Source organism: Schistocerca serialis, chromosome 1, assembly GCF_023864345.2.
Source record: "Schistocerca serialis cubense isolate TAMUIC-IGC-003099 chromosome 1, iqSchSeri2.2, whole genome shotgun sequence".
NCBI lineage: Eukaryota > Metazoa > Arthropoda > Insecta > Orthoptera > Acrididae > Schistocerca > Schistocerca serialis.
In genome coordinates, this window is record NC_064638.1 from 1,029,839,632 (window position 1) to 1,029,865,363 (window position 25,732).

A 25,732-nucleotide genomic window follows, 5' to 3' on the forward strand; every position below is an offset into this window, starting at 1 on the left:
TTGGGAGAATAGGAAGGAGGCGACATGTATACAGGTTGGCATGCCATGGGTGGCATGTACCTACAACAGCTTTTCACTTTTCTTTGTTGAACGAGCCTTCGTGCAAGACCTAATTATGACTTGGACCATAGCTGGTAAAGCAGATATGTAATTAGTTGAAAGAGTTTGAAGCCAGGAGTCTGCTGTCAAAGATGATAATCCATGGCATGTAAGTGGAAATGGGGAGGAAGTGTGTGGGTGTGTGTGTGTGGGGGGGGGGGGGGGGTGTAAAGGCAGTGGAGGAATTAACTATCTTAAAACTAAGAAGGAAGAAAACTCAGATTTGTGGGACGTGCTGGTGAAGTAAGGCTGAAAAATCTTTCAGTGAGAACTTTGTAACCAGCTACAATCATATGGTCAGGAGGGAACAACAGTGGAGGATTTGTGGAGATTTGGAAGAAAGTCACATGTTGCTTTTATGACAGGTGCAAGACACTTGAGTTAAGATGACAGGTTATAGTATGGATGTAATGTTTTGAGATGATGATGTAGATTATGCTGGACTTCTAGAATGGAAACATAGCGATAAGGATTGTAAAATGTGTCAGTAAACTGGTATAGGCTCTCCATTTCGTAGTCACTTTGGTTCATGATCATGATGGTGTAACAGACAATTATTAGACCACTGTTGTTATCATAACTGTGGTGTTGAGATTACTTTTCCAGGGATCAGTATTTTGTGAGAATGTTTTGGTGATGGTGTTTTAAAGACAGAGAGGTTATTTTGGGGATATGTAGGAAGCCTCTTTGGATGTAGGATGTGCAGCTCGACAAGACAGAGTTTGAGAGTTTCATGACATTGAACTGGGGAGGTGAGGGTCTGAATGTTAATGGTGGGTACTAGGGATGATAATGATACTGAGGGTTAAGTAGGATGTACTGAGTGCCAGTTGGATGTGACAATTTGTTGGGTCAGGAATGGTTTCAGGAAGGGAATGAGACTAGATTTTTGTTAGAGTGAACACGAGTTTACTAAATTCGCAGAGGTAGAAGGAGCAAGGTTTGATCGTGGAACTGGTGAAATAATAAAATGTGAAGAATAGGGATTTGACATGATAAAGTGACAGAAAATGAAACAGAACTTTTGAAACAAGTAATAGTTGTGAAAATAAATGGAAAAGGGGATGAGATTATTAATGAGATGGAAAAGCCAGTATGAGGCAAACAAAGAACTAAAGGGCTAAGTAAATGAAATTAAAGGCATGTGACAGAAAATGTATTATAGACACCTGGCAGAGCTATGAGAAGCCTGTGTTGTGCCGTGTTACATTTGGAAAGAAAATGTGTGTTACAGAAGATCAGATCTCTCATATATTTTAATTTGATAAGTGAATACTTTAAAAAGATAAGGTACTACATTGAGCCTTGTTACCAATTGTATCTTCTCTGTTAATCTGCTCTTAGTGAATATCTAATGTAGCACTTACACTATTATCGTTTGCTTTTTGAATTGTTAAAAAGAGTTCTGGAATTCTCACTTTCTTTGCTATTGCCTTTTGCAAAATTATACCATCAGATAGCTTTTCCACAACAAAAAATTGCTTCTGAAACATATCCAGCATTGAAACATATTTAGCAATCATTTCTGTAGTCCATATGGATAGAAGCATTATTAAAGCCCTCAGTATAGACCTTTTTATGATCGTGGAATCCTGATCTTCCATACTATTGTGCTACCAATCAACGAGTCCTCAGTTCCCATCAAAACTGAATTTGAGTCAATTTTGTCACTTTTTGTCTCTGTGCGTGTGCAGCATGATTATGTAAGTTATTGTCAGAGAGGAGTCCAGCACACTATGAAAAATTGGCATTTGCGTGTGAAAAGAAAACAATAGAGACATCTTATTACCAAAAAGAGGAAGGAAGAGAGGGGGTAAACTGCAGTTAGGAAATCGTATTTTGCATTCTGTTTCACAATAGTAGTTTTTGATAGTGAAATAACAAACATAAGGCTCACCTTATAGTAATAAAAATAAAAAATAAAAAAAACTTTCATCATTACCTTTAGAGTGTTTACAACTTGATTCATCTTGTACAAAATATAGGTTTTTTTCACCAAGTATAATGTTCATGTATTGAAATGTGCCACTTCGAAATTCTTTACGATTTATATAATTGCGTAGGCTTCCATGGCCAGAGTCAGTCGACATAAAAGTTTTCTGGGTACGGTACTGCATCATAATGTATAAAACTACTGCTGCTGGAGAAAAACCAACGTTTCGGCCATGGTTGCGGCGGCCTTCTTCTGGGTCTAATGGTGCGTTCTAGCTGTGCAGTGTCCTTCATATTTTGTTGTTGCTGTTCACTGCGCATGCCATTATGTCATAATTGTAAAAAGGTAGTTAGTTTTATTAGTCACTTGGCTGCGAGCAATCAGAGCCCAACAGATTGCACTGTCGGCACGAGCACTACTGGCGAATAACTGCTGCCGCGTGGCTGACATCCAGCAGTTGCCAAACAGCAGCCAACTTCTCATTCGACAGTGACCACCAATCATGGCACATAACACAAGAGCCAATAGACAACAGAGGTTACGTTCTCCCTCCACTGCAATAACCTGTTAAAATAAAGTTCCCTCTCCTTCTTCCTTAAGTGACCAATGAAACTACCTACCTTTTTAGAACTATGACATAATAGCATGCACAGTGAACAGTAACAACAAAATATAAAGGACACTGCATAGCTAGAAGGCACCATTAGACCCAGAGGAAGGGCACTGCAACCGTGGCCGAAACGTTGGTTTTTCTCCAGCAGCAGTAGTTTTATACATTATGATGCGGTGCCATACCCTGAAAACTTTTATGTCGTCTTTATGATTTCTTTGCACTCTGAAGCATCATATGCAACTTTGTGAAGTGTTGTTGCCAACAAAGAACAAGGGTTTCTTGTTTTAGTGTTGCCTTATCAAGTGATGTAGACTTACCCAATGATTCTTGTGTCAGAACAGCAAAAGTGGCTGCCTGAAGAGGAATGTCAGTTTTGCTATGCCTCATGCTCTCTTTTTTGGTTAGTGTCAATGAAAAGTCATTATCACATCCCACACCTGTAAAGGCATGCTGTTGTCACAGTGTTGTAGTGCCATTTCTACTGCAACTGCTGTCCTAGTAGTATCTTAAGGGAATGGCGACTACCAGACATGTATCGCTGACATGGATTACATGCCAACATTTAAGTTTGACTGACACAGCTCCCATCTAAATGGCTTTTCTGCTCTGTTGCGGCCAATTTTACTGTTGTTGAGCAAATATGGCTCTGTCCAAAGCCCTTATGGTCAAATAAGTCTAGTCGCACATAAGGTATACAAATTTCTTTGTGACAGAGAGAATTCTAGGGGAGATGAAATCCTGTTGGGACTGCAGATTGAAACAGCAGGGACATGTTGTGTTTTACTTCAGGCAGTGAAAACAAAATGTGTTGAAGCATGAGGAATGGAAATCTTGAAGTGAATGTTAGTTCACGTAAAAAAATTTTGGTGGAGTAAGAACTGTCACTGATTTTGGTGATTTCCAATATGAGACCTGTTATTCTGTTTTGGGATTCCGCTATTCTGACAACCCATTCATCACAAGGTGGCAGACATTATTATATGAAAATGATGAATGACTTTCAGAAGGAAGACATCAGAGAGATTTTCAGTGGCAGCATTGTTATTCCTTCAAATGGTGGTTTTGATACCGAATTTGCAAATACGATGACCAGTTCTTTACATCCAGTTCTCTCTCTCTCTCTCCGTCCCCCCCCCCCCCTCCCTCACCACCACACCAGTCCTCCAGTCCTTTCTCCTCACAATGTTAGATTAACTTTGGTAGAGAACCCCAAAATATTCATTACTTGTGCTGGCAATTTTGCCGACTTTATCTGTGGGGGAGCAGACGCTCCATTTGTGCATTTCACTTAAGTTAAAGCTAGCATTTAGAACTAACCAATAAATGACTGTTCATGCAGATTAAATTGGGGGGTGGGGCACACCCTGCTTGCCCCTTTTATTTCTGAATTTGTTATAAGATTAAAGGCAGTTCTTCCATAGCATAGACTTAACATTTTAAATGTTTCTTATAAGCGTTTGTTTGCATCTAAAGGAAGCATGATGTTAGCGTACAAACTTGTTTTATACTGTTGAACTCAAATGTGATGTAGGTATGAAATTGACAGGGTCTTTTCTATGATTTATTGTAGAATTATAGTTAATGTTCATTTTCTTTTTACAGGGTATCTGGCGTGTGTATGTCTTTTGAAAAGATCAGATCCACTTACAGTATTACTAGTCAATACAATACTACGTGATATCAGTAGCAAAAATGTGCTGTGTATTTCTATGGCCTTGACTGCTGCATGCTCTCTAATTCCAACAGACCAAGCCTCTGTATTTCTTCCTTTAGCAGTAGAAAAACTAAAACACTCAAATGTAAGTGTCGGATCACGTGTTTTGGAATAATGTCACACATGATTACGTATTGTGTAATGCATAAAGTTAATTAACATTGTCTCTGTGCTTCAGGAATTTGTTCGTGGGAAAGCAGTAATAGCGTTGCACCACTTTTTTCGTACAAGTCCTGAACAGTGTACCAAGTACATTGAACAAGTACAGGAATTGCTTGGAGATAAGGATCCAGGTGTAGTGGCTTTGGCAATGCAAATTTTGTTGGATGTAGCAAAGGTACTTGGTGATGTAAAGCTAATAACTAGTATATAAAATTTTAAGTCAGAAATTGTTTGGTAGATGACATTAGTTTCGTAAATGCATGTACAACAGGATTTGCTACTATCAACTTTTGGGATTGCAAAAGTTAACAAATTTGTCAATTAAAAAACTGTTGTAGTTAGGCATAGGTACAACATGACCAGTAGACTGAACACAACTTTATTCCACAGAAGCATCAAAGACTTGAAATAACAGTATTTGAGTAACATTCCAATGGGATCAATTACATACACAATGAGCTGTAGGAATACACGCAGAGAACTGAGGCCGAGTGGAGCTCTGCTAGCCTTAAATAATAGACATGGGGCCCATGGCAGGTTCTGAGGGTGATATCTCTCTCTCTCTCTCTCTCTCTCTCTCTCTCTCTCTCTCTCTCTCACACACACACACACACACACACACACACACGCACACACGCGCGCGCAAAAGTCTGAGCCGCCCTCTGTAGACGACATAGCTCTGCCGCATGTGGGGCCTTCTGAAAGTACATTCATTCCTCCCCTCTTACGGAGATCACAGATTCTTGAGACAACCATTTTGTCCTTCTCATCTGCTGGACTCTGGCTAAGGTGGCGTGCTGCATTGAGAGCATACAGTCTGAGATACTTCGGGAGCAGACACATCTGTGAGCACCTTCTGCGTCAAAGTATACGACAACACCAGTGATGCCGGGGCTACTTCCATATCGATCTCAGGCATCGGTTCTGGGGATGCCGCTCTCAGTGCTGATGATACTGGTGTCAGTGGCTGCTGAGGAATGGATGATGGAACCCTGACTGGTGTCTGAAGTAACAGAGGAACTGCTGTTTGGGCCACTGAGGATGGATGCCCTCACCTGCTTGGGAGTGGAGAACCAGTAGCAGCAGGTGATGTGAAGCCCGATGTGACGCAGAGAGGTGATGGTGTGACATCAGGGGGCACCTGGCCAACCACGTGAAGACTAAGCTTATCGTGGTGCCTTGAGCAGAGGCCGTTCTCAATGCGAATGTTGCAGAGATGCTGCCCCCTGGCATCTGACGATGACAGTTGGAATCCATTTAGGGCAACATCCAAAACTGCACACCTCGACAACCACAGCCGGCCAGAAGAGGCGTGGCGGCTGCACGAATTGATGTCTAGGTGGAGGGTGCAGGAGGTGTAGCAGTGTCCTCAGCTGGTGCTCGTGGAGAGCTCTGCCAGGCTCTTCTGCCGAAATGCAAGAAATGGTACAAGAAGAGAAACTGATTTAAGGCAACGTAAGATGAAGAGCTGACAACACGCTTTTTAATCTGAATTTTAAATGTTCCCACTATGCATTCTGCCTGACTGTTAGATGTAGATGGAATAGCAGAGCGAGTATGCAACGGATGCAATGAGAATTGCAAAATGCTGAAAACTCTTGCGATGAAAATTGGGGACCACTATCAGAAAAAAACGTTGTGGGAAAGCCATTGACTGAAAAAAAAATTGGACAAAGCTGTGATGGTGGCACTTGTGGGCGTGGAAACACAACGAATGACATACAGAAAATGAGAATACGTGGACTAACAGGAAATGAGTGTTGAGAAGGGGTCAGACAAATCCACATTATACGAATGTTATTTTCCAAGCCAGGCCAAAATACATGTTGATGGGCCAATGCTTTTGTGTGTGATGAACCCAAATGATCTACATGTAATAAATGGAGAACTTGCAAATGGTGCACTGAGGAGATCACTACGTGAGGGGATGTGTGATCCCTGTCTAAAAGCAGAACACCATCCGCAACAGAGAATTAATTTCAAAAGATGTAATAATTACAGAGGGGTCAGACACACCAGAAGTTGGTGGATACAGCCAACCATGTTGTACAAATGTTACGACCTTCTGCAAAACGGGATCCGAAGCTACAGCCTTTGCGATCCATGTGCTGGTTACAGAAAAACCATCAGCTGTCTGCTGCACAGCAATATTAATGTGGAAACAAAGCAGTTCCTCCTGATCAAATCCTGGGTGGTAGAGAGGACAAAGTATCGTCATTTGCATGTTGATTTGTAGGGCAGAGTGAATCGTGTAGTTGTAACATGTAAGGAAAAAGAGTGCATCGTTGAATGCAATGTGCTGCTTTATGTGATAATGGCAAAGAAGGACTGAGTAAGGAAACCAATGATTTGTGATCGGTGAACACTAGGAATTTGGTACCATAGTGAAAACATGAAATTTCTGTGTGGCATATACAATGGTCGAAGCTTTCTTTTCTGTCTGAGAGTACCTAGTTTGAGCAGGAGTCAGTGTTTTTGAGGCATAAGCAACAGGCCTCTCGGAGCTATCAGGATATGTATGAGCCAGTACTGCCCCCAACCCATACTGTGAAGTGTCCATTGCAATGACCAAGTAGAGGCCTGGTTGGTATCTCACTAAGCTGGGCGCAGCTACAACATGATCTTAATGGTGGAACATGTGGTTTCACAAGCCAGCGATCAGTAAAACTGAGGCATTTTGCACAGCAACGCATGTAATGAATGCACGATTGTTGCTGCCCCAGGCAAAAATTTATAGTAGTAGGCAACTTTGACTAGAAAAACCTGATGTCCTTTGACTGATGTAAGATGTGGAAGTGACAAAATAGCAGAAACATGTTGATGCAGAGGTTTGAGACCCTTGCAAGAAACTTCAAACCCAAGATTTTTCTAAATTACACTTCAGCTCGGCTGCTTGGAGGACAGAAAAAAGAATATGGATTGAGTGTTCCTCAGTGGAGGCACCAGAAACTACAGTATCATCTAACTAGTTTGCACAACCCGTCATAGATGCTGTAAGTTGTTCCAAAAATTTTGAAAAATAGCAGGAGCACTGGTGACTCCAGAAGACTACTGCAAGTATTGGTACAGTCCAAAAGGGGTATTGACAGCTAACATACATTGTGACTCTGTATCGAAAGGGAGTTGTAAATAGGCATCCGACAAGTCAATTTTTGAGAAAGATTGACCACCTGATATCTTTGCAAAGAGTTTGTCTGCGTGCGGTACTGGGTATGTATTCACTATAGATTGTGCGTTCACGGAAACTTTAAAATTGCCGCAGAGGTGTAACCAGCCCAACAGTTTCTTTACTAGAACTAGGGTTGATGTACCATTAACTTGATGCAATAGACCAAATAACGCCGGATTCCTTGAGGCGACCTAATTCATCTTTGACTTTGTTCCTGAGTGCCACTGGGACCAGATGGAGCTGCAAAACAATGAGGCCTAGCAGAAGGGTTCATGGTAATGCATGCTCAAAAATTGTTGGCATGTCCCGATCAGGAGAGAAGGAAGAGGAAAACTCAGAACATAATGCATCTAACTGTGTATACGGCACTTGTTCAGACGGTAAATTCACTTCATCTGAAATGGTAAAACCAAACAAGTTAAAATCATCTAATCCAAAAACATTCTCTGTACGTGTGTTATCTACAACAAGAAATGTAAGTGACCAGGCAGCTGACTTGTAGGTGGCAGGGACAGGGTATTGGCTGAGAATAGGAATACTCTGTTTATTGTAACTTACTAATTTTCATGACGTACTGAGAGGCGGAGGGGAACCCAAGTCCATATACGTTTGTGAGTTCAACAAGGTTGTTGCAGCTACTGATCCACGTGCTCATGCAGAACCTTATGCAAAACAGTAATATAAATGAAAAGCTTGTTTGTCTCTACAGAAATAGCTAACAATGTTTACATCTGTAACCACATCAGAATCATTGTGCTGAATTTTCCCATTACAAACAGAAGCAGTGTGACCTTTTCTGTTGCAATTATGGCAAGTAGCCCAGCGTTTTGGGTAGTCTGGGCATTCGTGGTTTATCAACCAGTGTGGGCAGGATGGGAGTGTGGAACGTGTGTTTCGCTGTTTACTGGCATGTTTACTTTGTTAATGCAGCTGCTGCTGAGAGCAAGGCCGGCCACCTTAACACTGATAGTGTGCGGACCGCTGCAACAGTGTCTTCCCCCTGCAAACCGTGTGAAGCTTGGTGTGGAGGAGAGGTTTAGATTGCTGATACCTCACACCATGACTGAATTTGGTTATGCATAGCTTATGACACCTCGAATGGCTGTGAAATGGCTAAAATCTCGGAGAGGGATTGATTTTCCCACTGGAGGGCACACACTTGCACCTCACAATCCTGAACAAAACAGTTGGTAGCATCTTTCAACAGCTGATCAGCATATGGCTCTTTATGCACACCGGACACAAAATGACGACAACAACTTGGAGTTGAACCGCCCATGTTCGGTAGGATTTATTTGGTTGATTCCTACAGCAGTAAAACTCAACCCGGGATACAGGTTGATTCTACAGCAGTAAAACTCAACCCAGAGTACAATAACATGGGTGCACTTACAGTAGTATTTTGAAAGAAGTTCACATATTTGGTCAAACAATAAAGAAGATAAATCCTGCAAAGGGGCGAGTTGGCACAGGACTTGTTACATTCTTGGCGATATCCAAGAAAGGAACAAGGTACAATGTAAAATAGCAACAGGAACACCAGGAGCTGGAAAGTTTTGTTGCAGACATTTCTCGTATGCTTCCCATTCCGCAATGGACTCATTGTACACAGAAAAGGGAGGTGGACAAACTATGTGAGCCGCAGAGGGCAAAACAGCAGTGACACAGACTGAGGAACATGCTGATTGGACAAAACAGAAGCCAATAATTGAAGTACGTGAGTTTCATTATCCAGCACCTGTCATTGGTGGTGCAACTCCATGGTGAATGGTTCTTGCTGTTCGACTGACCAACGTATAATGTCCTCTTTGGCACCATCAGTCATCATGAGAATAAATGGAGTACCAACCAGAGTAGAAACTTGTGCGGAGAGCAGGGCCACATTCAACACTAATTGTGTTGTAATTGCGTGTAAATGCAATATGACCAGTAGACTGAACACAACTTTATTCCATGGAAGCATTATCAACTTGAACACAGTACTTGAGTAACATTCCGCACGAATCAGTTATGTACACAGTGAGCTGCAGCAATACAATCAGAGAAATGAGGCTGAGCGTAGCTTGGCTAGCTTTAAATAGACTGGGGCCCGTTACGGGCTCTGATGGTGATATCTCTCTCTCTCTCTCTCTCTCTCTCTCTCTCTCTCTCTCTCTCTCTCTCTCTCTCTCTCCCTCTCTCTCTCACACACACACACACACCCACACACACACACACACACACACACACACACACACACTAGTTTGAGGTGCCATCTGCGTATGACATAGCATTGCCACAAGCATGGCCTTCTGAAAGTGCACACACTTGTCACTGCAAAAACCTTGTTGTTTTTTTAAATGTTGAAAGGATCACAGAAATATCATCATTTTTTTAGGTAATTAAAGGAATCTAGGAGATTTCATGCTTGTTTTATTAGGAGAACCTTTGAAATTGATCGAGCTTGCAGCAAACATTGTAATTATGTCTAGTGGGTGAATCTGAAGGAAATTGCACCACTTTCTTGAGAGATGGAACACTTGTGGGTTAGGCAAAATTATGTTGGAAACATGTGGACAGTTAAAGATTGGAGCAGCGATAAATTTGAGAGAATTACGTTTTTATTCTCTTTTTTATTCAGTGTAAAACAAAGTTATCGGCATAACTGTAATATTTGATTCTTGGTTTAGTATAGTTCAAGGTTAATGTCTTTTATTGTGGGGACATTATGTGACTTTTTATTCTCACAGGAGTGTGGTATTACCCATATAAATTTCATTCACCCAGCAAGTTGTATGAATAATGGAAGCAAATAGTGTTGACAGTAATAAAATGTTCAGAATGTGTTGAGAAGGAATGAAATGATTACAAAGATGGCAAGAAGAGTGTAATTTTATTGGAGACTGAAACGTTCATAGACTGTTGGAGATTTTTTAAATATTAAATGACATATTTTTAAAAGTGTATACCTTATTATAGTAATCTGCTGGGGAACTACCAACCTCCACAAATAAGCTGATAAATAACCATTAAGAAATTATTCACACAGTGAACAAGACACCTCAGCCTGGAGGCCTCCATGATTTTCAAAGTCAGAAATACATAAATACAAATTCCATTCAACATCAGTTGGTCATTTTGGATATTAATTTACTGTATTGACATATTATTATACTGTAATAATTTCTGCATTTTTCTAGGAAACTCCATCTTTGGTAAGTGAACTAGTCCCACTTCTGGTTCAAATACAGCATCAGATTTTAGATGGAAAGTTACCTCCTGACTATACATACCGAAAGATGAATGCTCCCTGGATGCAAATTTCTGTTCTTAGGTAAGGTTACACCTAAAAAGTAATTGCTAGTTGTCTCAAATTTATTTATTTTTGACATGCTGTTGTGGTGTCAGTGCAATGATGTACTTGTAGCACATTAAAATAACATAGAAAGGGGAAAGTGTAGCGTTTGCTTTCTTTCACTTGAGAGAAGACTGTTAGGAGTAACAACTTCACCAAACATGAAACCTTAAAAGTAATATAATGAATAGAAGTTTGACAGTATTGATTTTAGGAAATATGCGTGAAGGAGGAATATTGTCTTTTTACAACTATCCATCAGCAAGACTGAAGACTTGTATTTTATTTTTGAGAATTCCTTTCTGCTTTCTTCTCAGTCTTGTTCTTTAAATGAGCCTGGCTTTCCTATTTGTTTGATTAACGTTTTAAATATTTGTATTATCTGGTGCATATAATAATTTTTAGCTCGTTGTACTGTTTTCATGTCCTGACCAGGTCATGAATCATAGCGAGTTTTCAAGTTCAAGTCCTGATCTGGCACATCTTTTTTATCTCCAAGGAAGTTTCAAGGCAGCACAATCTCTGTTGCAGAGGGAAAGACCAGTTCTGGAAACATTAGGATGTGCCTAAATTATTTCATCACAGTGTTCTTTCTCTAGGAGTGCTGGAGAAGTAATGTACGCAAAGGTGTCTGTCAAGATTGGAAAGTAGGAGAGAGGAACTGCCAGAAGTGATGCTGTGGGTTGTGAGTTGTGCCTGGAAAACTCAGGTGGTAAGAGCATTGCCCATGGAAGAAACAGTTTTTAGTTTAAGTCTCAGTCCAGCAGACAGTTTTAATCTGCCAAAAAGTTTCATGGGAGGGGGGAGAGGGGCAGCTGATTGTATGATGTGGCTGGTGAGGTAAGAGAGAGTTACAACTACTTTTTCTACCAGTAGCTCTCCCTTGTGACTCCTCTAAGTGTAGTGTTTCTGCTGTAGCAGTTGACAGAGATTGAAGGTTTGGATAGTATTTCAAGGGTTGTGAGTGATGCTGATGACACCCAGGAGCAAACCCCTTGCTTCACAGTGTGGGTTTGTTGGACTGCTGTGCTCACATTAATTTCTGATTGTGTATATGATATGACCACCCATGACCTCAGTGAGAAGTGGTTTCTGGCATTAATGTCCTGTGACAGTGCTCTATTCTGCACTGGTGATCATTCATAAGTGCAAACCCACATTGGTGCAGGAATTTTCTTGTGATACTGGTTCACTATTGTGGGTTGAGGTCAGACAATGTCCAGTGCTACCATCCATGTAGTATGTCAGCTGGACTGCTGCAGCTGATTGGAGCACTGATGTGGCTAGGTGGTGCTGGCTTTCTTATCTTGAAACTTCTGCCATATGGATCGTGTACTGTACCCGTTGCTGACAGAGTGGAAGGCAGCTGCTGGAGTTATATGCTGGTTATGCCATATGTTGAGTTTCAGTATTGAGTCACTTTGTACCATCCCCTCATCATTGTCCAACAAGGAATTAACATCTCTTTGCCTCTTAACCAGCCTGTAGCAGTGATAAGTATCAGTCATGCATCTAGGTGTGGCTGTGAGAGGTAGAAGCAGCTGATGTAGTGGTCATGAGATTTTGTAGCACACATGTAGATGGCAATAGCTCCAGGTTGTGCTGTTGCCCACTGAAACTAGATGTGTGTAGAGGCTGGCTCTGAGGGATCTGTTTGGCTTCCACTGATGCCGAGACATGTGTACCTTAATCCTTCTCCTTGGGTAGAGACAGTGAAGCGTGCTGTGGTTGTGGTGCAGTGACTGTTGGGTAGAGGTTGTATTTTCTGTTGTGATGGTGGTGGTGGAGGAGGAGGAGATGGAGGAGGACTGGGGCTGGACCACATGTAGCCTTTCTGTGGTGACAGGGGCAATGTTGAGAAGTCTACTGGATATTGTGGCTCCAACTGGTTCCTGTGGCATGCCAGGTGTGTACCTTGGGCCACAACAGCCAATATCTGCCACCCTAGATGATATATAAATGTGTCCGGCATTGAACTGGGTGTACGTCCATATGTGCAGGGCGCACACTACAGATGTACGCCCATATGTGCAGGGCGCACACTACAGATACGGCATAATACAAATAGTGCCTTGGTAATGTTGCTGTAGGCGGCGGATACAGGAATTCCAGCAAGAGAATTGTGATATTGGCAATCTTGGATCCTATCAGGGCTCTGTCTATTTATCTGCATATGGCCAGGAAACTTGTTAGGTCACTGTCCCATGATGTGTAAAGTACCTTTTGAATCTGTCTTGAAAGTATTCACCAACCTCTCTGCCTCGGCATTTGAAGGAAGATGAAAAAGAGTGGTGGTGAGGTGTCTAATGCCATTCCTGTGACAGAGTGATTTGAATTCAGTGGAAGGACTGTTGGAAGCAATTTTTCCTGAAGTCCCCTGTGTTGTGAAAATAGTGGCATGTGCTAGATGGGAACTGCTGTTGTTGTGGACATTGTTCTAGTCACATAGGGGAAGACTGAGGAGGTGTCTATTGCTAGAAGCCATATAGAGTGTAGAAAAAGCTGCGCAAAAACTGTGTGGGCTTTCCCATGGCTGGTGCAGTGTAGGCAGTAACCATTGGGATAATGGTGACTGTTATTTTGAGTAGGCTGTGTATGTCAGGTGGCTTTCTATATGTCCACATCGATGCTGGGCCAATAAACAAGTCATCAAGTTAAATTTTTTGTATGTACTGTGCCCCAATGTTTTGGATGTAGCAATTTGAGGCTCGGTGGATGAGATGCTTTCAGAATTACAACTCTTTGTTCTGATGACGCTGTGGACAGCAGGATGCCTTGTAGCATACTGGAGCACTGGCAAATTGAATGAAATATGTGCAGCACCGAAGAGACATCCTCAGCCTGTTGATCCAACCATACCTGCACTGGGTTGTGTCTGACAGATTTATGGGTTAGAAGACAACAAATAAGCACACTTGAGCTCAGAATTTGAGATGTAACTTCCCTAAAAATACAGATTTAATAGATACTGACACAAGTCCCAGTTGTCTGTTACAGCATCAAATAGTGAAAATTGTGCCAGTGTTGGTGTTTGGTGCATTGCATGCTGCTGTTGCTGTTGCTGCTGCAGTGCTGTGAGTAGTTGTTGTAGCCAACAGGATTTCTGTAACTGTGTTTGCCATTGCAATACCTTTGCTGGCATAATTTTAGAAATTTCTGTTTGATTTGTCTGTAAACAAAACACTTGTCACCATCTATACATAGTAGTCATTATTGCCAATTTGTTGCTTCACACAAACTCTACTTTATTACAGTGGTTAGGTACAAGCTCCAGAGGACATAATGTGTAACACAGATTGTGTCAAAGTCCGTGTCCGTAGCCACAAATCAAACAACAAAGTATCGTAACCAGTCCACAGAGAAATTCAAACAGTAAACTGAGATCTGATAAGCAGAGGCCAATGCACTTGGTACACTAGACTATTAGTAGCAGTCATGGTAAACAGAAATGATGTGTCTAGGTAATGATGGCTTTCTTATCTCAGAATTTCCACAAGAGATGTTGCTGGAGGAGCTAGCAATAGCTGCTGGAGTTAGGTGTCGGTGGTGCCCTGTACATTGTACATTTAGACTTGAAAGGTTTGGCAAAAATACAAGAACACAGGCTCCCAGGAAGGGTCCCTTGAAATCTGCGTACATTCTGTTCCACAGCTGCTGGGGGTAGGTCGGTGTGAAAACCTGACTTTCAGAACTAGCTGTGGGCCAGATTCTCTAGATTGGATTTAATTTGTGGCCTGTATGCATCTCCTCGCATGAGCATCCATTTGGGACATGTCCATGCCAAAGGAGGAACTAGTACTGCAACCCTTATGTAGACTTGGAGAGGGGGCAGGGTGTCTAGTCTGCTGTTCTCTAGATAAAGACAAGCCATCTGGTCCATATTGTACACGAGTTAGGTTCCTCTCGGCATATGTTGATCAAATAGCTCCATATATAACATTGATATAAAACCACTCACTCATTGAAAGACCTTTGCTTAAGGACTGTAGTTTCATATGGCTCACACCAAAACACAAGAAAGAAAATAAAAGTAATCTGCTGAATTATATACCCATATCACTGACATCAGTTTGCAGTAAGATTTTGAAACATATGCTCTGTTTGAAAATTATGAAGTAGCCTCAAAGAAAATAATGTCTTGACACATAGCATGGATTCAGAAAGTATTGTTCTTATGAAACGCAACTTGCCCCCTATTCACAGGAAATGAGTTCTGCCAGTAGGGATCACAAGTTGATTTCATATTTCTAGATTTCCAGAAGGCTTTTGACATACTTCCTCACAAGTGGCTTCTAATCAAATTGCATGCCTGTGGAGTATGGTGTCAGTTGTGTGACTGGATTCATTATTTCCTGTAAGAAAGGACACAGTTTGCAGTAACTGACAGGTAGTCATTGAGTGAAACAGAAGTGATATCTGGGGTTCCCAAAGGAAATTTTGTAGATCCTCTGCTGCTTCTAACCTATATAACTGATTTGTGAGACAGTACGAACAGATCTCTCTGAGTACTTGCACCGATGCTGTCATTTACCCTCTTGTATAGTCATGGGAAGATCAATACAAGTTATACAATGATTTAGGCAAGATATTGGTATGGTACAAAAAGTGACAATTGACCTAAATGATGATAAGTGTGAGATCCTACACGTGAGTACTAAAAAGAATCCATAAAATTTTGTTTACAAGATAAATAATACGGATTTAAATGTTGTCAGTTGAACTAAATACATAGGGATTACAACTATGAACAATTTCAATTGGAAACATCACGTAGAAAATGTTGTGGGAAGGTGAACCAAGACAGTGTTTTATTGGCAGAACACTTAGAAGGTGCAACAAAGGTGCTGAACAGACTATCCACACTATGCGTATAGCTGTGCAATACAGGATCCTTACCAAATAGTATGGATGGAGGACATTGAAAAATTTCAAATAAGGGCAGCTCATTTTGTATTATTGCGGAACAGAAGAGAGGGTGTCATGGATTTGGTATGGAAGCTGGGGTACAATCATTGAAACGTAGGTGTTTTTTGTTGGAGTGAGATCTTTTCACAAAATGCCAATCACCAGCTTTCTCCTCTGTATGTGAAAATATTGACATCTCCAATCTGCATAGGGGAAATGGCCACCATAATAAAACAAGAGAAAGAAGAGCTTGCATGGAAAGATTTAAGAGTTCATTTTTCCTGTGTGGTATTTGAGAATGGAAAAGTTGAGAAATAGCCTGAAAGTGTTTCTCTGAACCCTTTGTCAAGCACTTTGTTGTTATCTGCCAAGTAGTGATGTAGACATAGATTTATTTTTGAATTCAGCTATTGGTGTACCCTTCCAATTGCCCCTTTGTTTTATGTTGTTGACCTGTGTTACGCAATGGCTTCCATTCATGCTCAGTTTTCATACTTTCTCGTTTCAGAACATATTTCCTTGTTTTTCTTTCCTTTGTAACTATATCCTGCAGGAGATTGCTGTCCGTAATATATATATCAATAGCGTTCTACATTATTTTGTTGAGAGTTATGTGAGAATTACTTCAAGTTCTCCATCTTGAGATGTTGATGAAATTGCTTCACTGTGCAGATAATTACTGAGTTCTGAGGTGCAAAAAAATTATATTGCAAAAATAATGATATTGTCCCTTTCTCTGTTTTTTTTTTTCTAGTGCCCAATCATCAGGAGAAATATGTGTCATCTTGTTGGGGGTGTAATGTAGGTCTTATTGCATTAAGAGGAATTTAATTACACAGGATTTTTTTATGGAAGTTGTGTTAACATACATAAAAATTGTGTATGGTGTGCTCATCATATGGAGAAAGGCAAGTGCTGGCAGAAATTACTCCCAGCCTTTCGTGTTAGCTAATGTCATGCGGTGAAGTGTGGGCCCACAACAATCGGTACTACAGTCCTGTTGTTTTGTCCTGTTGTGACAGAGTATTCACACTATACTGATAATTTTGAAACCGGGTGTAGTGTGTCAAGTCCAAATAGAAAGGACAAGACAAACTATTCCTAACTAACTGTTCTCACCACCACAGTGCAAACTGGCTTAAGCATGGGCGATGTGGTATAGCACACAATACCTGCTCATTGTGTGGCTTCATGAACATAACTGTCACAGTTGCATATTTATTGATAGATTACAATTTGTACATACATCTCTAGCCTTTGTTTTACTCTATACCTCTGCTCTGCTTATTCATTTTAGTCAGATATGTCGAACTTAATGCACTTTACGCTGTAAACACAGAAAGAATGTTGAAAGTCCATAACCGGATTAATAGCCATACAAAAGACCAAAATTAAGTTAACTAGCTATTGTTTTTCTCACATTTGCCACAAAGCCCTTTGTGTCATGCAAAGGCTCAAACATGTTGATACGAATAATTTTGTAAGAAGGTTGTTTGTGTAACAATTAATGTGTTTGACATGTCTAACATAAAAATTTCTCCCAGTGTTAGATTTAATTTTATATGACCTTGAATTTAAGGTTTTTGCCTCAATTGTTACTTAAGTTGAAACTTCCTGGCAGATTAAAACTATGTGCCAAACTGAGACTCGAACTCGGGACCTTTGCCTTTTGCGGGCAAATGCTCTACCAACTGAGCTACCCAAGCACGACTCACACCCCGTCCTCACAGCGCACACTCCACTGCAGAGTGAAAATCTCATTCTGGAAACATCCCCCAGGCTGTGGGTAAGCCATGTCTCTGCAATATCCTTTCTTTCAGGAGTGCTAGTTCTGCAAGGTTCACAGGAGAGCTTCTGTAAAGTTTGGAAGGTAGAAGACGAGGTACTGGCAGAAGTAAAGCTGTGAGGATGGGGCGTGAGTTGTGCTTGGGTAGCTCAGTTGATAGAGCGCTTGCCCACGAAAGGCAAAGGTCCCAAGTTCGAGTCTTGATCCGGCACACAGTTTTAATCTGCCAGGAAGTTTCATATCAGCGCACACTCCACTGCAGAGTGAAAATCTCATTCTGGTTACTTAAGTTGTTAGATCTTTTATACTGCAATTTGTTGCTTGTGGTAAAGTTTATTTTCATGTTACATCATGTGAACAAGTTTACAATTTGTAAGAAAATGGTACTTACCTAGAAAAAGCTGGCTTCACATATGTTGTATCACTCATTTTCCCCGCAAGTCCAGAGAGCTCTATCGTTTTTGTTTCTCTCTTTTCTTTTGCATTATGTTGGAAACAACTTACTAGAGAACAGAGAGTATTTTTTGTTTTATTTTTTCTCCAGCACTTTTTTTGCCTTTCAAAACTTCCAACAATTATTGTAATTTATTGTGATTTCTTTCAACACATGCTATTAAATGATATTTGGATAAAAGCACAAATTTAAAGCTGTTTCATAGATACTTTAAATTATGAAAGGAACATTGTTTTTATTTGTTTGAATGTTACTGTTTTTTGAACATACACATCTTCCTATAAGTGTCTTTCAGATAGACTTACGGAGTTGCTAGTCCTGTAGCAATGCGGAAAATATGTGTAAAGAGGACAAGGACTAGAGAGGGACCAGTGACAAGTAGGCTTCGAATGAGGCCGTCAGTAGGCTGTGCTCATGAGAAGTTGATGTATGGGTGCTAATCTTGGTGCAGGACACAGCTTTAACTCATTGCAGATTTAAAAGTTTGCATCATGTGTACTTCTGCTTGTAGTATTTATAATTGAAACATTGGTCTTAAAGTTGGCAACCTGCAGCACAATAATTACAAACCAAGTCCATAACTTGTGATTAGTTCCATTATTTGAAGGTACTTCGCGAAAAGATATGTTTCCTGAAATTGCATTTAGTATTTCACTCATAACTTTGTTCTTTAAATCATGGTACAAAGAAGATTTATCGTTTTAAATTTTATACTTGGACAGTTGCCCTGGAATTTATTTTCCTAATTCAGAATGAAAATGAAAGAAAATTAATATTAACAGTTTCTGAATGATAAGCACAAAATAGTTGCTGAAATAGGAACAGGATGACATATGCATAAATCAAAATAACATGCATAAATCTCTGACTTCACAGTTCAAAAAAGTTGTTAACCAAGGAAAAAGGAAATGGGTGTGTGTGAGAGAGAAAAGACAGGATATGATGTACAGATGGTGGATCAAGTATTTGAATCCAGAAAAATTCAAGGTACAGGTGAAAGACAGATGAGCTGCCGCTAATCAAGAGTGCTACGCTGAGTTGACCTTATAAGAAATCAGTGGTTGCAAATTGGGAAAAAAAAAGATTCAGAGAAAAAATGAAAAATGGAGGAAGGATGGAGATTATGAGATCTAGTATTTAATAGTAAAATGCGATATCAGAAAGTGAGAGAGGACTAAAAAGACTGTAAAAGAGAATGGCGAAGCAGAGGAGAGGAGAAAGAAGTGTAATAAACTAAGATCTGGCGTACGGTGTCTTTGAAATATTTAGTGGAGAGCCACTTCATGTTTCCAGATTATGGAAATCCTGTGAGTGACATTTCACAACATACTCTGCAGCATTATATATTTCTTCATTCTCTGGTATGTTTCAGTGTATTAGTTGCTGTATCTGTCCCCTCCCCGCTCCCTGCTCTATTAATAGCTAGTCAAATAACAGAGTTATTTTATGATACAATCTATATATCAATTGTCAGTTTTCTTGTAATGCCTTATTATGAGTCTTACACCTCTTTATTTTTTGTTGTAACTCTTGTACTTAGGTCTTCTTTGCATTTTCTTCCTAACTCAAGAGAAAAGAACTGAGATTTTTTCCAACTTTTTGATATGTTTGAATTGATTCTACTGATGTTCCGTTGGTGAAAACCTACGTTTGTGTCAGTGCATAGTGTGATGAGGAGCTATCTTTGATCGCTTCTCAGTGTAATTTGGGCCTGCATTTTCCATCTTAGAGACCAGCAGTTAAAAAGAGAGAAATTTTCGTACCTGGTTTCACAGTGCAATCTATGCTTGTTTTAATGTGAACTACATATTTCAGTGGAAGTATTTGTCACACAACAACTGTAAGATGTATGACGTGGTCTGTGCAGAAAAGCTTGATGCTTGGTATCTCATCAAGAACAACTTGCATATTCTGTAACTCACAGTTGTTAAACAATTTAAAATAATGTCTCATGTTATGGCTGCTGTTCTTCCACACATTGTTCCCTGTTTGTCGAATGATATTCTCTCTTTTCCACCTTTGATGAGAAATGGTACAGAGCTAATTATTTGCCTGTCATTTAGTGCTGAAAATTTACATCTTTTGATGTGGCTTAGAATAAAAAAAATAACAAGCAATGAGACCAGGGTTTGAGTCTCGTCCGTGCACAAATTTTAATTCATTTCTTCAGCTTCCATTGTTAGCATAGATAAAGATGAGACTTAAATGCCTCAGGGAAAATTAATTATAAGATCTATAAGTTCATATGTATTTCCTCACCAGGCTTATTTAGTACTTCTGATATTTGTAGGTTACTTCAGCTGATGGATGAACCGACAGCCGACATTAGAGCTGTAATTCATAAGACTTTAATTTTGGCAAAGTCTGGTTCACAAGAAGCTATTGGGGTTGCCATTATTTGTGCATGTATAGCAATTCTGATAAAGTACAAACCCAATGACGATATACTGCCAACAGCTATATCACATGTTACAGATTTGATGTCGAGGAAGAGCAACAATTTGAGGTAATGTGACACACACTAATAATGTTATCTGTTTACTTCATTTGTTTTTTGTATGTTTTATAACAAAAATATTTATTTTGTAGGTATGCTGGCCTTGATCTGCTTGAAGTTATTCTGCAACACTGTCCCTTGTCACTTACACCAGAGCAACAAGAAATCATCATGTCAAGCTTGCAACATCCTGATCATGCAGTAAAAAGAAAAACATTAGCTTTGCTATGTGTAGCAGCAAATGCTTCAAATGCAGAACAAATATGTACACAAATTGCTGATTATGCACAGACCTATTGCTCCAACAATATTCATTTGCGTCACGATCTAGTAAGACGCATCATCCTTCTTACACAAAAATATCCACGGGACAATGATTCATGGCATGTTGCAATGCTTCTTCGGTTATTGCCTCTTGCTAGTGACAGTCAGGTTAAAACCATCCATGGATCAATTAAGAATTTACTTTCAGGTATGAAGTACAAGTCACTTTCTTTTAGACATTGGTATTTAATAGTCATGCCGTTGAATGTTCATATGAATTTTAAAAATGACAAGAGAGAAATGAGTATTTTCCACTAAAAAATTGAAATAACTCATAAGTATTGTATGTGTCAATGTGTGTATTTAATGTCTCCACTGATAACAATATCAGCCCTCTGTACTAACAGGACTATATGTGGGAGGGTGAGATTACGCTTCCTGTTCCATGCAGCTTAATGTATAGTGTGAAACTTGCTTCCTTCACAGTGTCACACATTCCCCTGGAAGTGGAAAACAGAACCATGCATATATTATGCGTTTATGAACAAGACAAAATAAAGTTTGATTACTAGAACTTTGTTTTGCAAAACTGATCTTTTGATTTTTGTATAATGATAGTATTTTGACATCATTTTATTAGGCTTTCGACAAGGACATAGTTGATTCTAGCAGCAGTTTATTCCCACCTTCCATTACTGTACGACACAGTTAGCTTTTGCTGTCACGCAGCAGTTTTTGATGTAAAACTTTCCTGTTCAAATACAGGTTACAGAGAAGATTTTGCTATCACTGTTTGGGTGGTGGTAGAAAGATAGACAGAGTTTATTGAAGTTGATGGGAATTGTATCTTACAAACATTTCCCTGTATGATAACAATGTGTGTTATCTTACGTTCAGAGATTAATAGCATGCCCTGCTGTATTGGCTCCTTGTATTGTGTCTATGGAGACTAATTGCTCATGAGTCATAAGTCATGTGAGCAGTCTTAGTATTATATACTAATATCCAGGGTGTTCAAAAAAGTGTTGAATACTTTGTGAAGTAGTAGTACTCATCAAAACAGGAAAAGTAAGTCAGTAAACATGGGTCCGGAAACGCATCCTTTGTGAGGTAAAAACATGTTTATAGGAAGGGCTGCGCAATGCTGGGTTGTAGATGTTAGAACACATTGGTGCTCCATCAAATGTGTCAGCAAGGTAATATGATGTCTTACTCACAGTACTCTACCTGCCATTATGTGGTCTGCAGTCGGTTGTGTGGTTTGAGCTGTGTTGTAGACTACATTAATTTTAATTGTGTTTGTGTGTCTTATTGTACAGTGCTGTCAACCTGGGGGACATTGCATGGTGCTTACTGTTATTGTGCCATTTGTATGTACAAATGGTGTAGTACATCTACATTTTCTGTCTTCCACCACTTGTTAGCAATGGAAGCCTATTAATTGACAAGTGAGGTGGCAGATGTGATATATTGCTATGTTTAGCAAATAGATGTAGCCTGCGTGCCCATGCCCTCTAAACTGAAAAATATCTACATTACAGAGTGCCCTCTGATAAGCTGTTCGGCAGACTTTTCCAGCAGCTGAGGGATGCAGGTACTCTTGCAACTCAAAAGATTGACAGTGGAAGGCCCCGCACAGGCCACATGCTTTACATGGAGGAGCATGTGCTATATTTGGTGGAAGGAACCCCTGGGACCTGTGTGCTATGATTAGCAGCAGCAGAAAGCGTGTCTCGCTCTCTTATATGGGGGATTCTTCATGAACAGTTGCTGTATCCATATTATCTACTGTTTGTTCAGTCATAAGGCCACAGGATCGTCATGGCAGATGGCGGTTCTGTCAATGGCTGTTGCAGAAGTGTACCACTGATCAACTGTTCACATTTAAGATTTTATTTACCAAAGAGATGGAGGGTTCAGAAGAGATGGTGGTGTGAATTTTCACAACCAGCGTGTATGGGCAAATGTAAATCCCCAAGCAGTTGAGGAAAGAGGGCGTCAACACCAATTCTCAATCAATGTATGGGCAGGCATACTTGATAATAGATTAATAGGACCATACATGGTATCACGAAGATTAACTGGGGCACATTATCTGGGCTTTCTCATAAATGTATTGCCTACCTTACTGGATACTATGCCATGGCAGCAACGAATACAAATGTGGTTCATGCATGGTGGTGCACAGCACACTTTCGTCCCAGTGTGCATGTACATCTGAATCAGGATTTCAGGACCACTGTATTATTGGGGGGGCCTCACCTTGGCCCTTGGCCTGTTCATTCCCCGTACCTAAATCTTCTAACTTTTGGTTATGAGGATATTTGAAGGAACTGGTCTACGTCAAAAATGGTTCAAATGGCTCTGAGTACTATGCGACTTAACTTCTGAGGTCATCAGTCGCCTAGAACTTAGAACTAATTAAACCTAACTAACCTAAGGACATCACACACATCCGTGCCCCAGGCAGGATTCGAACCTGTGGCCATAGCGGTCGCTCGGTTTCAGGCTGTAGCGCCTAGAACCGCACGGCCACTCCGGTCGGCTGGTCTACGTCACACCAATCAACAATGTGCGGGCACTACATGGTCTCGTCTTCAATGTGTGCCAGCAGGTACAACAACAACCAGGTATACTTCAAAGGGTGTGTCATTCCTAACCGAAGGGCAGAGGCATCCATTGTCATGAATGGATACTACATTGAACACTTGAAAACATATGTTTATTGCAGAAAGTATGCTTTCCAGGACCCATGTTAGTGGACTTATTTTTCTTGTTTCGATGGGTACTACCACCTCTCAAAGTATCCACCACTTTTTTGAACACCCTGTATAGAGTTATCTGAATAGGTAAGCAAACCTCTTTGAAGTAATTCCCATCAGCAAAGTACAGTTACAGTTTGAATAATTAATGCTTTTACATTTTCTGCTAACCACTGTTGTAATTTGGTCCTATATTGTTTTTATAACATGACCGAGAAATGTGACAGTTTGTTCGCCCCTAGTGAATACCTGTGTTTAAAAAAATTATTTTCCTAGCTGTGGCTGTACATGTTGCTATATTGGCTACGAAATTGTCTTCGGACACTTACTTTCAAATGCACTTTCTTTTGTTAAAGTAATGCCACAGCTTCGTGTATGCAGTAATTGTAGTAGGAAAAGTAGAGTATATCGTCTGAGGCATGTGAATCTCCGAGCGTCTGCTTTGTGACCTCCACTAGTACTTGTCATAAAGTCTGCCTGTTATCCATTACTAGATCATCATCATTAGTTGGTTAACTCATTGCTGAGTGTCGTGACCTCATTTCTTCATTCATTTCTTAATTAATTGAAACTTTTGAGTAGATGTCTCCATCCATAGTTATCTTCAGTTCTTAATGTGAAGAGGTAGGCTGGTAATCTTCTTCATGTGATCCAACCATCTATTTGCTGTTCTTCTTCATGGTCTTCTGCCTTTGATATTGCCTTGTAAGATGGTCTTTTCTAAATTAACCCCTCCGCTTCTCAAAGTGTGCCCAAGAAACTGGAAGTACCTTTGACTGACACGGGAAGATAAACTTCTTGTGATGCTAAGTCCTTCTATGATGGAAGCTTTTGTTCTTTCTATTTGTGGTACACGTAACATCTTCAGCCAACAACACACCTTGAAGGTATCTATTAGGCTCTTGTCACTAGCTTTCATGGTCCAAGTCCCGCAGCCGTATAAGAATACAGGAAACACCAATGAATCCACCTAGTGCATCTTCATTGTTTTGGATATTGCATGGTTCTGCCAAATCTTAGTGAACTTAACCATTTGGCTTGGCCAAGGACGATTCTTCATTTTATTTCCTTTCACATTTTCCTGTGCCACTGATCAGAGATCCTAGATATACACAATCATTCACTGCCACAAGATCCTTTAAGCATCCTGAAAGTTGAATTTGATCTAAACTGTGGCAATTAATTACCATCAGCATGTTTTTGATGTTTATCTCTAGGCCGAAACCCAAACAAGCATAAAAACAGTGAATAGGTTCATTTTGAAAATATTTCTGAGCAAATATTGCCATTGTGCCAAATGTGGTTATGGAAAAATATAAGTGGTGGCAAGAACACATACTTTTACGGCTATCATCAAAACAATTTAAAATTACTTCAGATCTTAGCTTATATATGTAAAGCAGGTATTTATTCGAAATTGTAAAGAGAAGTGTTACATTCACAGTGATTACTCATATATCATATACTATGTGTGATTTTAATGTATCCTGTCAAAAATGCCCCGATCACAACTACCAGATGGATTTGTTAATATAGATGTTGTGGACCACATCAGTAAAAATCCACATTGCACAAGGTTGTGGAATGGCCATAGTAGTTCAGCGCATTCTGTTCAGTGGTGCGTGTAGTCTTCCACGGATTGGTCAGCATTAACTTTTGATACAATTTGGCAGTGGTCATCATCAATGTCGTCAGTTGTGGTCATGTAGTATGATGTGTCTGTTTTCGCAGTTGACCCAGCGCAATGGGGTATGTGACAGAATGGATGCATTTGGTTCGAGCATGGGTCTTGCACCCGGATCTTTAATCTGTATTCCATTCATGGGCCTACTATGACTACAACAGTCTCTAAAAATCTTCACTGCAATCTCTCACATCTGCCAAAAACTGCCTTGCTGACCTTCCATACGTCCCGAGACCTACAGAAAACTGAACTTAGGTAGTCGTGTAACATTCTTCAACCTGTGCTCTAGAAAATCTTAAGTCTTTCTGAGATTACAGTTCTCTCTAAAGGTTTCAGTTATAGTCTTATGTCTGAAT

At 40.2% G+C, this 25,732-nt stretch overlaps 1 protein-coding gene across 2 annotated transcripts in view; it reads left to right on the forward strand.

The window, feature by feature from the left end:
* Positions 1-25,732, forward strand: part of LOC126413929 (AP-4 complex subunit epsilon-1-like) — a 50,145-nt gene that overhangs the window by 21,145 nt on the left and 3,268 nt on the right. For both annotated transcript variants that reach the window (XM_050083305.1, XM_050083306.1), the window contains exons 3-7: positions 4,248-4,444; positions 4,538-4,696; positions 10,870-11,003; positions 20,460-20,675; positions 20,759-21,138. In XM_050083305.1, coding sequence (XP_049939262.1) covers positions 4,248-4,444; positions 4,538-4,696; positions 10,870-11,003; positions 20,460-20,675; positions 20,759-21,138 — 1,086 coding nt within the window. The remainder of the gene's footprint in view (positions 1-4,247; positions 4,445-4,537; positions 4,697-10,869; positions 11,004-20,459; positions 20,676-20,758; positions 21,139-25,732) is intronic.